This window comes from Vanessa cardui, chromosome 24 (assembly GCF_905220365.1).
Source record: "Vanessa cardui chromosome 24, ilVanCard2.1, whole genome shotgun sequence".
NCBI lineage: Eukaryota > Metazoa > Arthropoda > Insecta > Lepidoptera > Nymphalidae > Vanessa > Vanessa cardui.
In genome coordinates this window covers 11,179,857-11,199,261 of record NC_061146.1, presented here as the reverse complement: position 1 = coordinate 11,199,261, position 19,405 = coordinate 11,179,857, and the positions used below count along the sequence as shown (strand labels likewise).

The 19,405-nt window shown below is 40.3% G+C and overlaps 2 protein-coding genes across 2 annotated transcripts; both read right to left on the bottom strand.

Annotated features, from left to right (window-relative positions):
- Nucleotides 1-47: 47 nt before the first annotated feature.
- Nucleotides 48-7,956, bottom strand: LOC124540278 (the record flags this gene model as incomplete). Its single annotated transcript, XM_047117747.1, has 13 exons — nucleotides 7,778-7,956; nucleotides 5,458-5,580; nucleotides 4,985-5,029; nucleotides 4,450-4,521; nucleotides 3,874-4,143; nucleotides 3,374-3,680; nucleotides 2,647-2,746; nucleotides 2,268-2,385; nucleotides 1,533-1,671; nucleotides 1,313-1,428; nucleotides 826-949; nucleotides 251-558; nucleotides 48-174 (listed from the first exon to the last, which is right to left on the bottom strand). Coding segments are annotated over exons 1-13 (1,895 nt in total), but the record flags the coding sequence as incomplete, so codon positions are not given.
- Nucleotides 7,957-9,262: 1,306 nt separating this feature from the next.
- Nucleotides 9,263-18,111, bottom strand: LOC124540345. The gene is made up of 17 exons (XM_047117861.1): nucleotides 18,002-18,111; nucleotides 15,822-15,956; nucleotides 15,608-15,712; nucleotides 15,282-15,368; nucleotides 14,312-14,605; nucleotides 13,749-14,082; nucleotides 13,496-13,595; nucleotides 13,297-13,420; nucleotides 12,909-13,062; nucleotides 12,665-12,780; nucleotides 12,418-12,541; nucleotides 11,798-12,105; nucleotides 11,524-11,647; nucleotides 11,127-11,232; nucleotides 10,740-10,829; nucleotides 10,185-10,282; nucleotides 9,263-9,965 (listed from the first exon to the last, which is right to left on the bottom strand). The coding sequence occupies exons 1-17, from the start codon at nucleotides 18,036-18,038 to the stop codon at nucleotides 9,644-9,646; spliced, it is 2,658 nt and encodes an 885-aa protein (XP_046973817.1). The 5' UTR covers nucleotides 18,039-18,111; the 3' UTR covers nucleotides 9,263-9,643.
- Between the last annotated feature and the right edge of the window lie 1,294 nt (nucleotides 18,112-19,405).

Here is a 19,405-nt window from a genome sequence, read left to right as displayed (position 1 = left end):
TAGCAGAAAATATTAATCTCCTGAGGGGCAGGTCATAAGACACTCACGGGCCCGCGCAGTCCACGAGGTGCTGTTCGGAGAGCGGCACGAGGCGCTTCGTGCGACTGAAGAGCGCGCCCTCCACGGCGCCCGCAACCGCCACCGCCCAGCACGACGAGCACGTGGTCCCCTGGACTGCACCATTTAAACTACTTACAGAAGCTCATTTATATGAATATTAAATTCACAATTCACATTTGGAGATACCAACATCGCACATGAGACACGCCGCCGAGCGCTCGCCAGTCGAACCTCTCCGGCAGGCGCCGCTCGTGCGCCGCCAGCGCCGAGCGCGCGTGCGGGAACTTCTCTGCGGCGCCGCGCTCCCCGCCGCGCGCCGCGCCCGCCATGGCGCTCATCTCGTCGTCGAGGCGGTCGGCGAGGAAGTTGAGCCCCAGGCGCACGGTGGCGCCGGCGCGGTTCGCGGACGCTATGAGCCTCGAGCTCTGCATCAGAATGTTCTTCCGGACGGCGCCTTCGACGTCGTCGGCGAACCGACGTGCATAATCTTTTTGGAACCTGGCGACATATTTCGGGGAATATTAATGTCTTTTGTATATCTAAATACATTATGGTATGCGCTTGAGTTAATATTACTTTTTTTCTTTGTAAATATACAAAAACCGCATATAGTCAAATCAAAATAGTCTCAACTCAAGTAGGCTGAAAAGCACTTTTGAATCATGGTTTTTTTAATTGTGACAGTCAGAATGTGTGATGTAAATCTTGATTTATACTTAAAGCTACCGGTTCAAAAAGTAGATTATACCGAACAAAACGAATTACTTGTGTAAGAGCGCGTCGTAGCGCGGGTCGCGCGCCGCCAGCGTGAACTCCCGCAGCGGCTCGAGCCGCGCGACGTCGTCCGGCGACGACGCGTTCAGCTGCCGCACCTCGTCGCAGAATTCATCTGCGAGTGAGACCGACACGCATTATATTCTAGAATAAACTGTACTTCAACGTCCTGCCACCTAATAAATCTTTAAAATCTAATAAAAGTTTTAGCTGCGACGATGGTCTCGAGGCTAGCATACATGAATCTTAACGGAAGATCGCCTTTTCATGTATATAATTTGGTTTCGTAATTTACCTCTTTAACGTGACAGAAAAGACTCCCAACGAAGAGGTATGCTCGGCAGTGGAAAACTTACAGATTAATGCTTATTTACTCACGTAGTAATTAGGGGAAAGCCTCAAGGCACTTTGCGTAACAATTAATTAATAAATTATAATATATATTTCTTTACTGGAGTTAGACGTTTTTTATGCATACTTATATCTGCTTCGAAAAACTGAGGTCTTCGGTTGTGAGTGCGGGCGTCATAGTAAAAGTGCTCGTAGCTGTCGCTCTCCGGTCCCAGCACGCTACTGTTCACCGACACGCGGTACCTGCAAGAATATCATCGACGTCATAAAGATAAGCTATCGAAGAACCCTTAAGCTCAGGCTACTCCATTGTGTATTGTTTTGTCACACTACATATCTACAGTTACCGTATCGGCCGCACGAAGTCCCGCTCGCGAGTCAGCAGCAGCTCGTGGTGGGTGGTGACCGTCTCCCCGCCGGCGTCGCCGCGCCCGCCCACTGAGTGCTGCCAGCGCTCCACCAAGCCGTCCTCGGTGCGCTCGTAGCCTATTGCGTGAAATAATAACGCACATAAAATATGGATATCGGTTCTGCAGTATTCACATCCGGTCAAGCTTACATAGCACTTTCGAGAGTTACAAGTCTGGGCGGTTTACATCTAATTAATATCGACTTTGGAAGTGTTAAAGCGCAGGAATCCTCAATTTGTGAATACAATAGACTAAGAAGCATTTACCGTCCAGTTTTGTCAAAAATTTTAACATCAAGCCTCCCAGAAAAACACATAAAGATTGGGAGTAAGCTCTTAGAAAAACTGTAGCTGAAGCTCAAGAAGTAGTACCGGAAAAGAGAAAAAGGAAGGCTACCTACAAAAATAAGAAAAGTAATAAGTCAGAGAGAGGGCTTTAAGAAAATTCGTTGCTGGTAGATATAAGTAGAAGGTACCGAAAAGAAAAAAAGTAGAACTGTCTAGAAAATACAAAAAGAAATGAGATCCCATCAAAAACAATACTTGTCCAAAAAAACCAAGTCTCGCAACTCAGTTGTTCTACGGTAAAAAGTTGTGAGATCCATGTAAGCCTGAGTTATACAAATTTATAGTTCTCAATAAGAATATGCAAGTTCAAATATAAAAGTTTTACCAGAGAAAGTAAAAAGCTGCATATCTGGCAGAGCCGGGTTCGCGCGATCAGCGGCTGAGGCGACTGTCGTGGCCACGCCGCAGCTGACCACGCGCTCTCCAGAACGGTCTACGTGCATCTGTAAAGAACGTTTGATAATGATTAATAATGAAAATAACTAATAATACGCCAATATCTATGTACAATAGTGTCCAGAAATCATCGCGTGGTGTATTTGCCAGACAGTCTACTTATGCACTAAAAAAACCAACACCATTCACGTTATTCACTAATATACAGTTCCATGCAAGTTTTAAGTCGTAAAAACAAATACATACAAAAATAATTAATTATTAGTTCTTTAAACTTTCCAAAAAAGTGGTAATGTCAAACACCTTACCTCTACTTTTTTAACAAGTCCATCGGGTTGCATTTTCCGGAACGTCACTGTGGATCCGTCTTGAAAATGAATCCGCGAATCACCCCTAACAGGATCCCACCTGGAATTGAAGGCAGTTTTATCCATAGTTGTGCAAACAAAACCTTTATGCTTAAATGTGATCTTTGCACTAGTATTGGGGACGACACAAAGGTCATTTCTCGAAACCATTGTGCTATTAAAATATTTAATGATCTTTCAAAGTCTATTTTAACAACCACAAGGGAAGTAGCGATTGTTGACTTGTTTGTTTTTTTTTTTTTGTTTGGTGGTATTTGATGGTAAGACGATGCCCTTGTCCATAGATACTTGAGCATAGAGAGATACAAACATTTAATACGTCACATCAATTGGCGCCACATAATTTAAGCCACAAGAGAAATTTTGTAATCAAAAACTTAGCCACCTCTCAAAACAAAACATGTCAATGATGTTGATGTTTACGGAAAAATATTCGGTGAGTGCGAGGCATCCACTTGGATATGGCGACCACAAATGTCTAGCCCTAATGAAATATCGGCTTACAAGATAAAGTTCTAGAAAAAAATTATGCTTTTTTTCTAATTTTAATGGAAGTAAGCAGGAAGTATCCCAAACAAAAAATATATATTTTGTATATGATAGAGGTCTGACGCTACTAACATGAAAAAATATCCTTAAACATACATAACATTAAATAAGCACTCACCAAGCCGTATAAGACTCGGAGTAGTCGGCACGCGGCACGCTCAGCAGAGCACGCAGTTTCAAGGGCTTAGTGAAGATAGGGCGCGATGGGGTGACTTCTTCCGTTTTTGCTCTGTTCATAGTGAATATAGCTCGCGTGTTTCTCACGCCGCTGGTTGCCTTGTGCGTCTCCTCCCACTCCCCGTCGTCTTCGTCGTCGGGTAAAATTATGCGCTCACTGATATCAAATTCGGATTGCACAATCGCCGGCATACCGAATGCTTTAGGAGTCTGAGCTCGGAATTTCTCTACGAGCTGCGATGACGGAACTGTTAAAAAACAACACATTTTAAACATCGAGGAAGCTGACGCAATTGAACATCGATCTTTTGTTTATGAGTACGTGGATGCTTAGTTATGCCAATCTATAGGAATATTATAAAGATGTAACATTTATTTGTTTGTGCGTGGGCGTCGCTAAGGTCAGTTACAAAGTATAGATGACTGAACTACAATTCTTACCACTGGAGACAATATTTGGGACGTCGCGGGGTTCAGATGGATGAGAGTAAGCGGGAATGCTCGGGTCTCTGGGAACAGGTCGCTGCGGCCGCTTCTTGTATTGAAATTCAGGGGATTCATCATCTGCTGGTTGGTCTCTGTAAGGTTCTCGTACGTAGGACGGCCGTCTTTTGTTCTGCCGCCGGTCTCCACGATTAACCTGCCAGGCACTCTCCTCATCTTCTTCATAATCGTAATTTATTCGTCGTTGGGTCAGCTTACTGTTGCTTTCTGTAACCATATTTTTGTTAAGCAAATTTTTTTTTTTTTAAGATATAGTATTATTTACTATTTCTTAAAGAAATCTACTTTATACGGCTAATTAAGTTTTGCCTTCAAAATCGAAAATATTATTATATACAACGTAAAGCAATAACTATATTTTTTTTGTTAAATGGAAACTGCTTATAAATCTACTAGACTAATTTTATAACAATAGTTCAATGCATAAGGCGATAGTATATGTAATCTGTGAACAGAAATAAATAATCGATTGTCCTTGAGAGGACCGTCAATAAATAAAATAAGTCAACACACCGCGTCGCAGAGGAACCTCGACGGGGAGCACTAGCAACGGCAGACTGGCCGCTCGGAGCCTGTTGCTGCGTTCTATAAATCAAATCAAAATACTTTATTCGATAAAGAAATATTACACTTAATTATTGATTGTCAAATTACAATCCACTGATTCAGAAAACAAAATACCCGGACATAAGAAGAAACGACCAAAGAACGGGTTTTGCCTTGTATCGATTTTATTACAAAACCATTAATATTTTTTTCATACATATCTATCATTAAAGAAAATAATATATTGAAAAGTAATAGTTAATAATATTTATATATTGATTTCTTTAATGTTATTGGTTGCGCGATAGGCCTCTACTGCAGCACAAATATTGTACGGATAAGGGCTGCGTTACTCCAAAACATAAAACAGACATTATGGCATGAAACTATCTGAATTAATGAGCCCAATTAACATCGGTAATTGATATACTTAGTTTTAATGAACACTCAGAACAAGAAAGCAGACTTCACCATTCGTCATCATCATCAAAATAAATCATACCTGGATACAAGAGAGACTGCAGCCAGTTATAGTCGTCATCGTAACCTTGAAAAACAGAATTAGAGTTTTAGTTAACATTATACGCAAATGCGAAAGTTTGCCGGATCTTGTCTTCGGAAGACGTCAAACATTTCTTCAAAGAGCTACACGAATACTTTTTCAAAGCCACGCCTACGTTTGTTTGGTTACGATAATTTATCTGCTGATAAACCGGATAAACAGGCCGTTAATAATTAATAATAATAATAATATTTATTACATATTACAACATATACCAACTTAGTAACAGTGGCAAATTAGCCGATGTATCTAAGTACTATTGCATAAGATAACGCTATCAAGCGTCATCTCTTTGTTTGTTTTCCTAAAATAAAATGTATAAAAGAGTCCAAAGCAAGATTGTACGTTTGGAATTTTAAAACGCTGTCGTCAGTTACTCGACTACAGCAGATTATTACATACACGTCACCTACCTGATATCACCTGCAAGAAACGCTGACTCGCTGATCGCGCGACGCGAGAGCTGTCGTCCTGCTCGAATAAGTCCGACTCGTCTGGCTGATCCCATCCTGTTCGAGCTGTAACGACTAGAAGTCCTAGAAGACAAAATGTTACTTAATTTAAAAAATATTTTTTCTATTTTATATTTTTAGTTATTTCGAAGTCGAACTGTTGAGATTATAACAAGATGTAGCATCTTTGACTTTTGAAAAACCGACTGAAGTAAATACACATACGTGAGATAAAAAGTAATGTAACAGACACAAAGTGCTGTTTCTCCTTAATGTACCTATAATATACCAACATATTTTTCATACAAAGTCGGTTACTGATTCGCCGAGAGCGAGAAAATCCGTACACAATATTAGCGCACTCGTTGAGATAAAGTCGCCGTATTTAAATATCCAAATGTGCTCGTAAGCATTATTTCATAAATTGTCGTGATCTTTCGTAAAACATGAACATGCATTTAAATTCATGCATTACGACTGACGTATTATAGATATTAGTGAAACGACATAAATAAAGCAGATTTAGTCATCCTCGTCCATCTTGAAGTCTAATGCTTGAGGTTCAAGCGGCAGTGCGCACTCGAGTATCTTATTTACATGCAGAGTAGCGGGTGACTCAGTCTCTGCGGCGAGAGCTCTGTTGTCAAAGGCACTCGAGTTGGATAAGAGCTCTCAATCAACATTTATTCGATAGGTTTGTAACCACAATAAAGTTTATACTTTATTATAATAATTATGTTCATAAATTATTATATTTATGTCTCCGCTGATGACAAGTGAATCGGAATTACAATTAAACAGGGAAATACTGCAGCACTATGGCAGTATATCGCACGCCTGTTTTGTGCAGTAACAGAAATTTGTAATACGCTTAATTTATTAAAATACCAAATATAAATCATCATTATTAATAACATTATTTATTCAAAATAAAAAAAACCCCTCTCTCGAATTCATATTACAATATTAACGAGTTCGATGCGAATATTTACATGACGTTTTGTTATTTTCGAGTGTGAGCTCCCTTTAGATGTTCGTGGCCATGACTGTGACCTCTCGCTGAGAACAAGTTTGCGGACATAGACCATATTCTAAGATCTGAATAGATATGCAAATGACCCAAAACATCATCTGCCTAAACGTTTATCGAATGTCACTTCACAAGTATCCAAACCGGTTTCGTTAATTTACAAGCGTTTCTGTTATTTTCTGGAAAATAAACCTAAGATTCAAAACCAAACATACTCTAGTCGAGTTGGCTCTTACGAGTGCTCTTCAAGAAGCATTTTATCGAATTTATCGTGTCAAATTAATATTTCAATTCATTTATTCACAGCAAAAACGTTTATATATATAAAGTGTATTTTTGGAATGTAAACTATTATGTATTACTATTGAGAGTCAAAGTAAAAAATACAAGTGTTAATCGAGAACAGCCTGATCTGGGTAGAGCTGACGAAAGAATCTCAGCAGGATCCTTGATCCGGTTTCGCGACATCTTCACTGTTCGGCAAAAGTTAGTGAAACAAATAAAGATAACAAATGCAAATCAAATGCACAAGCTTTCATGTCAATGCTACTGGATATATTTATCATATTTAATTTTAACATTTAGAGGTATAATCAATATTTAGAACAATACTAAATATTTTTAAAAGAAGAACGTAAAAAGGTTTCGTCAAAAAAGTAACAATAAATAAATTTTAGTTACACTTTATTATTTATGTAGTTATATAGTTTAGATCTGAATTAATTGTTATATTTTAGATAGCGGTTATCAAGATCAAACTTTACAGATGTATCGCCACACGTTCTGCATGTCTTACTTAACTTAATCTAAGAAACTTGTCCGTCCATATCTTTTCACATAACGCGTTTTGGACTCTGTTTTTTTCAGAGAACATACTTAATACAGAAAACTGTAGTTTTGAAAACAAAAGCATTATGTGAAACATGTCAATTTTATTTTAATTGATAATATTTTTAGTTCATTTTACTATATTATGTAAATAATTTGCGCATCATTTTTTAAACTCAACCCACGGTTCCTAAACTATAATAATTTTAATTTACCTGCCCATAGTTTGACTTTAGAATATATCAGATTAACGACCTAAATAGGTCATATTATGGAGATAAAATTACCAAAGATATTTATTATAGAAATTTCTAACTTTAATTTTAAAATAAAAATTCTTTATTTATAAGAGTGTCATTAAAGTAGATTTTCTTGCTGCTATATATGAAATATCTTATTATAAAACTATAGAGTGATCCTCACCACAAGACAAGAGCAGCAGCGTCACGGGGAGGCGAGCGGCGGACATGTTGCAGCTGCGCGTGCGCACCGCTACTGGTGCCGGCTCATGAGTGCGATATCATTATAGGTCGATACGGCCCGTGCCTTATGACATTTACGCTTGTTACTGGGTGAGTAGGCGATTTGAGAAGTCTGATCGAGGGAAAAACAAATAAATCTGCGATAAAAGTTTATAGCCCCGGCGCGAAATCGGAATATATTACGAGGAAACAAGTCGAGGTAGGTAAAAAGTATTACCACTCGACTGGGTTATCTTTGTTGAATAACATCTAACAGGTTTAGAAGCGGCGGATCTAGTCGCCGGTGTACCGGGTTATCTCACAGACACGCGGAGCATTTTGTCTGGGCTGCTCCTGGACCGAGAACTCGAATAAAATACCTACTTATTGGTTATTATTATTACTACACATGACACCAATGACAGCAATTTTTGTTCATTCCTTTGTAGAAAATTCACGAAAGCTCTCGAACGTTCATATCGTTCGCTCGTAGTGTCGTTTCGTACGTACAATAAAAACATGAAATTAAAGGCCAATTGTATATGTATGTATATAAACATTTAAATTAACTGCGAGCTGGACGAGCCCACCTGCGCAAGCACTGCCCGCTCGTCGCATACTCTACCGCCTGACGGCGCCTCACCTAGTGCTGTTGTGTTCCGTGAAACTACTGCTACATCGTAGCAATTCTACAGCTATAGGTGTGTTAACATCTTAGTCCATATTGTTCCCTATTGAATCGTAATCCTATTCCTTAAGAAGCAAATAAGCCAGTCCTAATGTCACCATTGGAGGCAATATGCAGAGGTCTTACACCGAATGACTTATTATGATTATTATATACACCGCGTCTGTTAAGTCACACTGCTATCTTTCTTTAAAACTATTAAAAGTAACACAGAACCAGGCCTATAACAACTCAATAGCAGCACTAGAGACAACTAAACGATGTTTAGCCCTTGAGTTTGCCACATCTGCTATATTATTATAATGAAAGTGTAGTATTATTATAAAAAAATAAATTAACTTTAAAGTATTTCAGTTCTATTTCAGAACGAAGTCAATTACTGAATTGAAAATATATGTTTAATAAAATATCTTGTAACAACACTTAAATTAGTGGCTCTCATGTAAGTATAAACATGATCTACTCTCCTGACTGATCTTAGTCACGAACCCCATTGTCGGTACAGTTTAGCTAACGACACTGATTACACGACAGATAGGCAGACACGACAACTCTCACACAACCGAAATGATGTCTCAGTGTGAATCTCTGGGTTCGGAATCTGTGACCTCATACTCACTCTAACTCACTGTTTATGCGTTAGGATTTAGGTGAACTTTATTTCAGATTTTCAAGACCACTAAAAGGTACAACAAAGGCGATAGATTATATGGGATTACTCAGCTGAATAAAATTAAAATTAAATAATTACGATTGTGATCTGTTTTCGAGTATATTTAATATATAAGAAAATGAAAACGCTTGAAATATTAAACCTTATTATTTTTAATCGGTCAACAATAGTAACACAAATCGAAAAACATCCATGACGTCACATCAACTATAATAATCAATAGTTCTCTATATATACAGATACGTATTACGTAATATTTGTAATTATTAACATTTTATTATAATGTATGTAAATAGTTTGTATGAAGCAAACATTACAAGCGACATAAACATAAACACTCGTGGTTTAAGACTTCGGGTCCATCTTGATTTGCAATTAGCACGGACCCGTCAAACGTGTACGTTTGCTTAGAAAATTCACTATTCTGGAACTCAGGTCACACACACACACACCGCCGGGAGCCGTCCCTAGTCCTGGTCGTCGTAGTCGGCGTCCCGCGCGCCGGCCCGGGCGCCGCGGGAACGCGGCGCGTCCTCGTAGTCGTCGATCTCGCGCGGGCGGACCCGGCTGGAGCCCTGCGGGTCGCGCAGGATGTCGTCGCCCTGGATGCGCGGGTACGAGGGCCTGGCGAGCACGCCGCACGTGTTGGCGCGCGCCTGGACGCGCACGTACCCGCGCTCGCCCCACGCCTCCGACCAAGAGTTCTTCAGTATGAAGTGCGGCTCGCCCTTCCGCTGGCCCCACCCCACTGCTAGCACCGCGTGGTTCAGCTTCTTGGGTGCCTTCGCGCTACGGTTACACACAAACGTTAACATTGATAAAAACTTTATTTAAAATCATAAAGTAGTAAGTGTTTTATTAATATATATTTTGATGTATAAAGTCGACCAAGTTCTACGACATACTTTGAAATTTCAATATTATCAGCATGGCGTACATAAGAGATTCATCCTACGCTCGGCATTGCAATGGGTACAAGCAAGAGTAATCACTAAATTGAATACTGACCATCTGTCGTCGTACAAGACGCCTTTCTTGTAGAAGACGAAACTCTTAGCTTTGGCGTCGATGATGACGACCGACGGCGCGTGCTGTCGAATTGCGACCTGCCGACGTAACAGTTTAACGATGATTCACATCTTCACTTTAAATACGGTGTTTTCCAGTCAGAATGCGCACAGACTAGTTAAAAGGACATAAGCTATCATGGTAAACAGAATATCTTTTATAAAAATTTGATGTCCTTACTAAATTATATTGAAAGCGTGTACAAAATTAAGCCCTAAATAAAAACACCCTTATTAGTTAATCTAAATTTGACCAAGTCTAACAATAGTTCTGATATTTTACTGGTAGGGCTCAGTGCGACTGAAGAGTAAATCGTTAAAGATTGCAATCGTCTTTATCTTCAGCAGCAGTGATACTGAGACGGGATGCACTGGTGGTGTAACGAATGGTATTTTTTGCCAATGTATGTGGGTTGTGGTGACCGTGCAATAAAACAAAGCCTCCACATCTATATTATTTAAAAAAAACATTAGAAAAACGTTTTCCAAAACGCACCTTAAGAGCGGTCACGCTGTTGGCGGTGACGTTGACGTGGGCGCTGATGCGCGTGACGGGCCGCACGCTCTCCTCCTGGCACGTGTCCACCTGCGCGCGACAACGACTTAGTACACATTCAGTGTTGTTGCGACAATTCTGCGATTGTGCATTGACGCAAAAAACATGTAACAGACCGCTGTTGACCAGTCGACGGTTTTAGTTTATTTCAGTGAGCACGCCGCCAGCAATCTGCTTGAGACTATATCCGACTCACCCGATGGTTTACTTGTGAAAAATTGTAAACGCTCATTAACTATACCAACTTAATGCCATACGACGAACAAAAACTCTCGTAGTTGTACTCTCCTAGTGTAGTTGTGCCGTATCTACAAATGAAATGAATACCTTATCCTTGTACTCGGGATATTCCTCAAGGGCCGGCAGTCCACGGTTCTGAACGTAATCATAGGCGTGACTCGGCCACGTTCCTTTACAGCCTTTCCCACCGAACCTTTAGTGACGAGGAAAATATCATTCAACTGTCAGCAACAAAATTAACATATTTTTTTAGCGTGCCCCAAATAAGCATCTATTTACACTTGATGCTTGTGGACAGTTACAACATTAAAACTATACCATTATTTTAGAAGACATTTTGATCTAATTTTGAAAAAGATTATGTACCTATTAATATATTTAGCTTCATATAAAGTTGATAATAGGGTAAAATTACACTGTGACATAACACGTTTTAATGTGGTTAATGTTGTTAATGTTAATAGTTTTTGTGAGGAATAGTTACGGATGAGCGCAGTCGACGAGACACTTCTCCGAGAGCGGCACGAGGCGGCGCGTGCGCACAAACAGCGCGCCCTCCACCGCGCCCGCCACCGCGAACGCCCAGCACGACGCGCACGAGCCTTGGTCTGCGAATGGAATACGTCAAAGCCGTGCCTTAATGAGATGTGAGGTATAACTACAAGGACTTCAACTCTCACGACGCAAACAAACAAAGGAATTAGTTTCATTGTTACAAAATTGGTCCAATAAAATAATAGAAAGCAAACGAAACGTACACCTGACCGGCGAGACGGCTCCGCGCGGCCGCCAGTCGAACCTGTCGGGCAGGCTCGGCTCCTCCTTCTGCAGGGAGGCCCGCGTGTGCGGGAACGTCTCCGCGCGCGTGTTCTCGGGGGACAGCTCCAGCCCGCGCAGCTCCGCCAGCTCGTCGTCGAGGCGGTCCGCGAGGTAGTTGGGCGCCAGCTCGAAGGTCGCTCCCTCGCGGTTGCCCGAGCGTATGAAGCGGAGATGCTGCATCAGGAGATTTTTCCGAACCGCCTCTTCAGTATTATCCGCATATTGACGGTTGTACTCCGTTTTAAACCTGTAATCAGGATTTCAAATATTTTTAGCGTAAATAAGAATAATCATTTATGACCCACTTTTGCAAATTTCTGCGGTGTAACATTTGTAGTGACGTTACCTTCATTGTCTGAGTAGATTTAATTCGATTCGAATAGAAGTTTAATCGCTACCAATAAGAAATACGAACATTTATTTTTGGATGCGCATCCTTTTGAGTAACCACCTTTTAGATAAAAATCCCAACAAACTTCTTAAGCGTGTTTTAGTTCCCTGAATAAATATAATGAACAAACTCTCATTTTGTTTTATTTTTAATCATTTATATGTTTACCGCTCTAAGGCCTCGTCGTATCGGAGGTCGCGATGAGGAAGTGTGAACTCGAGTAAAGGTTCGAGACGCGCCAAGTGCTCAGCTGACGAAGCGTTCAGAGGCTGAACGAAATCACATAACTCGTCTGCAAAGCAAAACAATGTCAAAGCCAGTCATGATATGTCATCTTTATTTAATTGACAGACGAGACACGAGTAATGTAAGTGATTCTTTAAACCACCAACGACGAGACTATGTTGAAACTTACCAATATTCGGAGTGAAAGAGACGCTGTCCGGGTTGAATTCGCGTGCATCCAGATAATGATGTTGGTAACCGTCGCAGTCAGCTCCCAGCACCGAGCTGTCGATGTTCACGGTGTACCTGGAACACATTACCCTTTGCTAACCCATATCCTTGCGTTACGTGAGAAACTAAACACTGAAAAAGCAAAAAAGATGTGTTTGCGCCCCTTTACCGACAACAAATAATGACAAACAAGGCGTGCGTACCGCAGGGGACGCGCGGAGTCGTCCTGCGCGCGCCGCAGCAGCAGCTCGTGCCGCAGGATGAGCGCCTCGCCGCGCGCGCCGCCGCGCTCGCCCGCGCGCGTCGTCTCCGTGAGGCGCCAGCGCTCCGCACGGCCGCTCTCCAACTGCTCGTAGCCTACGGTGTGAGTTGCAAATCTTAACTACTGCACTTCAAAGTAGCACCCAACCTCGTTCAAACTCAAAGTTTCCTATCATCAAATCCTACAACTGACACCGCGATTTCTCTGGGCGGTAAGTAAACAATTTTATTTTTTGGATGTTATTTTATGGTAATGAATAAATTGTGTCAAATTATTTATTTGTTAGATCTAATTTGGTTCAGAATCGATGTCCTAGAGGCATTTATTACCAGCAAAGGTAAACAGCTCCAAATCAGGCAAGGCGGGAGGCGCGCGGTCGACCTGCGTGCTCTGCTGGGACACGGCCTTGCCGCAGCGGCGCACTACACCTTCACCTGAACGATCGACGCGCATCTAAAAAGTACGTCATAGAGTACAATAAATGAACCGTTCGTTATTATTGACGCAAATGTCTGTAATGTGTAATACTTCTAGTCGCTGGACGCTCCCGTCGGGCATTACGGTGCGGTAAGTGGAAGTTGAACCGCCATAGAAATTAACTCGGGCCGATCCGCTCTTGGCATCGTACCTGCGAAACATTTAATGCATATACAACTGTGCTGGGCGTCAGCTTCAGCATTGAAAACATAGAATTCTTTTTTGGTACATACAGACGTACAACGAACACATTTAGTTACGAATGTTATAATTAGGGCGCCGACACCAACTGATAATGACCTACCAAGACGTGTAGGTTTCGGTGAAATCCGCCCGCGGCACGGTGAGCTGGCCTTGCAGCACGAGCGAGCGGTTAAAGTGTGGCCGGGTCGGCTCTCGGCTTCGAACACCCGTTCCAAACGAAGTTGTGTAGTAATTCTGTTGTGTCTGAAAGGAGGTCCTACTCGTCGTAGAGTTATGTGTCACGGAATGCGGAGGCGCCACCACGGGTTCTTCATCGGTATTATCAGCGTGCGGCACACGCTCGCTACCATCGTATTCGGAGAATAGAGAAGGCGGTGATCCAGGAGATTCCGGAGCTTGAGCACGAAACTTTTCAACTAACTCTTTAGAAGATGCTGAAAGTCAACAGATTTAAATAGAAACAAGAGAAAATCAACTGCTAAGTTATAGCTTGCATACAATAGACAGTTTAAAATAGAAGCAAAAATTTCACCAAGTGACCGCTTAGTAGCGCTATACGACAGTCTCATTATTATCGTTGTTATGTCTGGTATCATTAAAATAAATTCTGCTTGTAATATCACGACAGCTAACAATCAAACATACATGTGTGTTGACACAAACCTGCTTTGGCGAATGAAGGCTTAGCCGCCGTTTGATCGAGTTGATCGACGCGAACGTAAGATGGGTACTGAGGCTTCTTGGGTCGTGTTTTAGAAGGTTTTCTCGGAGGCGGTGACGTGGCTTCGTCGGAACCGCTACAAATTTTATCAGGTTTATCAGGCTGACGTTCTCTATCAACTGGCCGTCTCACCGGAGGTCTAGAAGTCGGTCTCCGTGGTCTTTGAGTCGGTGATTCTTCGTAATAATTCTCGTTGTCATGGTAAAACTTGTCTTGGTCCGAGCGGTCGTCATACTCTGTAACCATATAGCAGGGTACCGTCAGTGCACTTCCTTAATAACTCTTTAGAGAAGATATAAACACGAGCAGATATGCAAAGAAAGTTGTAGTTTATTGACGTCACCATTATAAGAAATGTTGATGTTAATAGCGTGTTATAAAGTGCACATTAATTGTTTACTTTTGTAGCGTCACAGAGTAAGTAATATGGAAGACTTTTTTCTTAATGTTTATATGTACTTGTATAGTTAATTAGAAAAACTAAAGTATCTACTCAGTAAAATGTTATAACAAAGGAGTTCTCTACGACTGTAAGATTTCTTGTTAATCAAACTTCCATAGCCTGTGAACATCTCATATTATGCATTTAAATAAAACTAATTATAACGGATGAATCGCGTATATTAATTATTTTTAAACATCCCGACGTTTCGAGCACTTTGCAGTGTTCGTGGTCACGGGTAGACTAGCAAAGTGCTCGAAACGTCGGGATGTTTAAAAATAATTAATATACGCGATTCATCCGTTATAATTAGTTTTATTTAAATGTGTAATAATCGCGAAAATCTCATATTATGATTTCACAAGAAAAGATACTGCAAGGTGGTTAAAATAGATTTTAATAGTTATAGTTTAATTAGAAACTTATTTAAATACAAACAAACGGGTTACAAAATGGCTTATAGTAACGACCTTTGCGATGTGAAGTTCGAGGAGGCGCTCCGGCCGAGAACGGCAAGACCAGTAGTGGTAGAATGCGCCCACGTGATCTCGGTCCGCCTTCCGACAATAATATTTTTAAACTAAGCTGTGTGTTGTGCTGCAGTCAACTCACTTAACAGACAATAATTTAGTATTGACAATAATACAGTTTTAGAGGAGGAAGTATATATCATTTTACATTCGCAGAGAGCGGATGTCTGCCACCCGGTCTGGCTTTTCGGGACGTTTATGTGAATATGAATCTAATTTAACTACGCTACTAACATCGAGTCACGATAATGCAAAAATCTCTTTACCAATGGGCAGTTCGAGCGGAAGGTACAGAGGCCGGTCCGCTGCGTTCCCATATTTCCGCCGAGGCTTACTATGTTCCTCGTCATAGTCTTCGTCGCTGTCGTATGCTAAAATGATATACATATTTGTTTGTTGTTAAATGCGACTTTATAAAAATAATGAGCCACGTAAAATTAAAATTATAACATATCAGAATGTAATAAATAAAATAATTACCAGTCAAAACCTGTACCCAACTTCGTCCAGGAGTTCGCTTTTCTCGCAATTCCACCTTATCTGAAGAATCTGCGACCTCTACTGGGTTCAGATTTGCACCGGCATTTAGCTCAGTAGGACCGGCAATCGCTACACCTGTAAATTGTGGATTTAAAAATGACATGTCTCAATCAAAAAGATTGAATTTTAAATCAACATAACATCTCTATATATGTACGAATATTGTTAAAATGATGCGTTGTTGATTATACATGGGAATGTTATTAGTAATCTTATTAGTTAAAACAGAAAGGCGACATGAAATATCTAGTTTTAGACGATGACGTAATTATATATTTTTAATCAATCTTCAAAAAAATAACGTCAGATACGTGACGTATTATTTTAAATATGACTGTAATCACAATTTTTACGTAGATTACTACCATAATTATAAATTGTCAAAGTACTTTATGTCCCATTTGCTGTTGAAGCACTTGGCCCTTGGAGAAGTTTTGCAAAAAGCTTCATCAAAAGTATAACCTCGCATTATTGCCTCCACTAGTCATAGGAGGGCTGATCCGTTTTTTGCCCAGAGGATCGGAATTGCGATTCAGCGGGGAAATGCCTCTAGCATTCTTGCCAAAGCAAGAAAAGCGGTCAAGATTTATACAGTCACTGTTTTTAATTCGTATTTGTATATATTTAAGCATAAATATTCTTATGTTAGTAAAATAAGTAATTGTGAACAAGACATATTAGCATATATAACTGCGATGTCATCGGCGTCCTTTGAGTCTCCTTCAGTGGTACTTGTATTGACGTGAACGCAACACCCGTCACAGCGCGGCGCTCTTGACCTTCCTCCGCCGAAGCCGGACCACTTACCTCAAGAGACGCTTGTGATAACCGCCGCGCATCTAACGCGCGAGGTTGTGATGTCTACAGCTTAATATGTTTGTTATTTATTATTAGAACGTTATTTTTTTCGTAAATATCAAATTCAGCCTTGTCACATAAATTATGCTTTATTCAAGTACACTTTCAAAAGTTTCAAAGCTTAATGCGACACTTTAAGGACTGGTCGATTTAGAATTTAATTTGCTACGAGAAAACGATTAAGAAAGGGAAAATATGATACCAGCCCGACCGTGTGGTCCGGGGCGTGATATGCAGCGGGAAAACGCTTCTAGCATTCTTGCCAGCATTTCGTGGAACTGATTTGTGCACAAATCAGTATTTATTTTTCAAACCTCCACATCACATAATTACATTTAAATATATTCATTAAAATCAAGTTTTGTTTAGTTGCTTGCTCAAAGCTCATTTGGGTAGGTAACAATCACTCGTCAGTGACACTATTCACACAAAGGATCACTCTCTTAGTTCCCGTTATCTCCCCTCCTAGGGGGCTTAACGTCTGGTTTATATAGTAAAGTATCGCTGTATTTCATAGCAAGAGGCAATTCGTTTCTGAAATTGTTCTTATTATCATCTCAGTTACATTTATTAACAAAACTATGTTCGTTTCTACGAGAATAATTCACAGTTTTCGAATCGCATGTAGCTTCTTTGATTGCGATACGTATGATGTGTACATTGTCTACAGTTTACGAGATGAACATGTTTCAAAACCTAAGTCTGACCCGTGGCATTCGTATCAATAAAAACTTACTCGTCTCCATCCATTAGCAATTTACCAGCTAGATAACATATCATTATGATTCTATTAGGCGCGCGCTCGACACCGCCACAACCATTCTATTCAGCCTGCCTAAAGATATGAATTGAAATTATAAATTATTGACCGCTATATTTATTTATTTAAAGAAAAAAGTAAAATAATGACAGACGGCACCCCTAGGCTAGCTGAGTCAAGTTGAATAGAGAAAGTTTAATGGCATATAATAGGTAAGAAAATTAAATGATATCTATCGGTAACAATAATGTCTGCAAGTCTTGCAGAGCACTGAACTGCTCACACTCGTCTTAGCAGGAGCAGGTCTTGTTTAAAATTTCATTGACTTTAAAAATATTAGTGGAGATAATCATTATTGCATAATGCGTGCGAGTTATAGTTAAACCTAAAACTATATTTCTCAATTAACCGATGTATGTTTTAATTATATGACCATAATGAATTTATAATGCGCGTGATCCCTCGTAGAGATGGAGACACAAAAACAAAAGCTCCCACTCACCTAGGCAGGCGAGCGCGACCACCGCGCTGACCCACATGGTACCACACACGCACTCGTCTCACGGCACTTCACACTGGCAGAGCTAGACCTCACAACCGTCGCCACGCGCGTGCCAGAGTAATGTAACACGGGTGGTAGCCGAGCGTCTTCACGAGACCCCACCAAATATAAGCTACCTTACCTTTAACCTTTCAACTCTTGGCGAACATTTGACGTTACACGAAATACACTCATGTCGTAATACGTATAAAAATGTTCATAAGCCAGGCATTACACACAATCGGATAACGGATACGGAAATGCATGCTAAGACATCATAAGCAAAGAAGAAAAAATATTTTCATTCGAATATTTTAGCACCAACGTTTGGTTTCAGTGAGAAAAACCACACACAACAACTTTAACATCTTCACCTTATAGATAAATAATTAATGTATGATAGATATTCTTTAGGTTAAAGTATATTAGGTTAATGTTGCATTTAGCCAATAAATAGATTTCGTTTGTATAACGAAATTGGTTATATTTATTGGTTGGTTAGACGCATACGTGAATAAGTTGAGCCACTGAGTGTGATTGACGACGAGATAAGATTCCAAGCTAATAAAATTTAGTAAAGTTAAAAAACCGGCTGAGTGCCGTCCGGCGTCGGTCCTCCCAGTATTTCCTCTTGGAAGTCGATGGTTGTTTCATTTTGACTGTTAATGAGTACATACGTTCGAAATGTAAAAAAGGAATTCAAATTAAAAAATATAAAGATTTCGAAACTGTACCTCTTTGGTATATTTGTGGTTGAAGAGTCGAGATGGCCCAGTGGTTAGAACGCGTGCATCTTAACCGATGATTGCGAGTTCAAAACCAGGCAAGCACCACTGATTCATGTGCTTAATTCATCTTTATAATTCATCTCGTACTCAGCGGTGAAGGAAAACATCGTGAGGAAACCTGCATGTGACAAATTTCATAGAAATTCTGCCACATGTGTATTCCACCAACCCGCATTGGAACAGCGTGATGGAATATGTTCCAAACCTTCTCCTCGAAGGGAGAGGAGGCCTTTAGCCCAGCAGTGGGAATTTACAGGCTGTTGTTGTTGTTGTTGGTTGATGCTGAATTATGTATAATTAATGATTTCAAAAATTTAGCTTCCTGAATTTCAGTTTGAAAAAAATTTAAAGAAATTGAAGCGTACCTAATTACAGACTGAAGTTTCCAGATTAGAACAATTTTTAGTCAATCATTTTTCAAATACTCAAATGTAAGCTTAAATGTAATGTTATTCACTTTTCAAGTGAAGCAAGTGTATTCATTAACACTGATTCGTTTGCTGCATTGCACGCAATCATTCACGATTATAATAATTTTGCAATGTTATCGCTTGGACGTAGTCGATTACCAACCATG

What these genes read in the sequence shown, in the direction of transcription:
- LOC124540345 (XM_047117861.1), bottom strand. Translation starts at nt 18,038, where the DNA reads ATGTGGGTCAGCGCGGTGGTCGCGCTCGCCTGCCTAG. An exon ending in GGTCGCGCTCGCCTGCCTAG is followed by an intron (nt 15,957 to 18,001) that starts GTGAGTGGGAGC and finishes CACAATTTACAG; the next exon opens with GTGTAGCGATTGCCGGTCCT. An exon ending in GGAGCGTCCAGCGACTAGAA is followed by an intron (nt 13,421 to 13,495) that starts GTATTACACATT and finishes CGTACTTTTTAG; the next exon opens with ATGCGCGTCGATCGTTCAGG.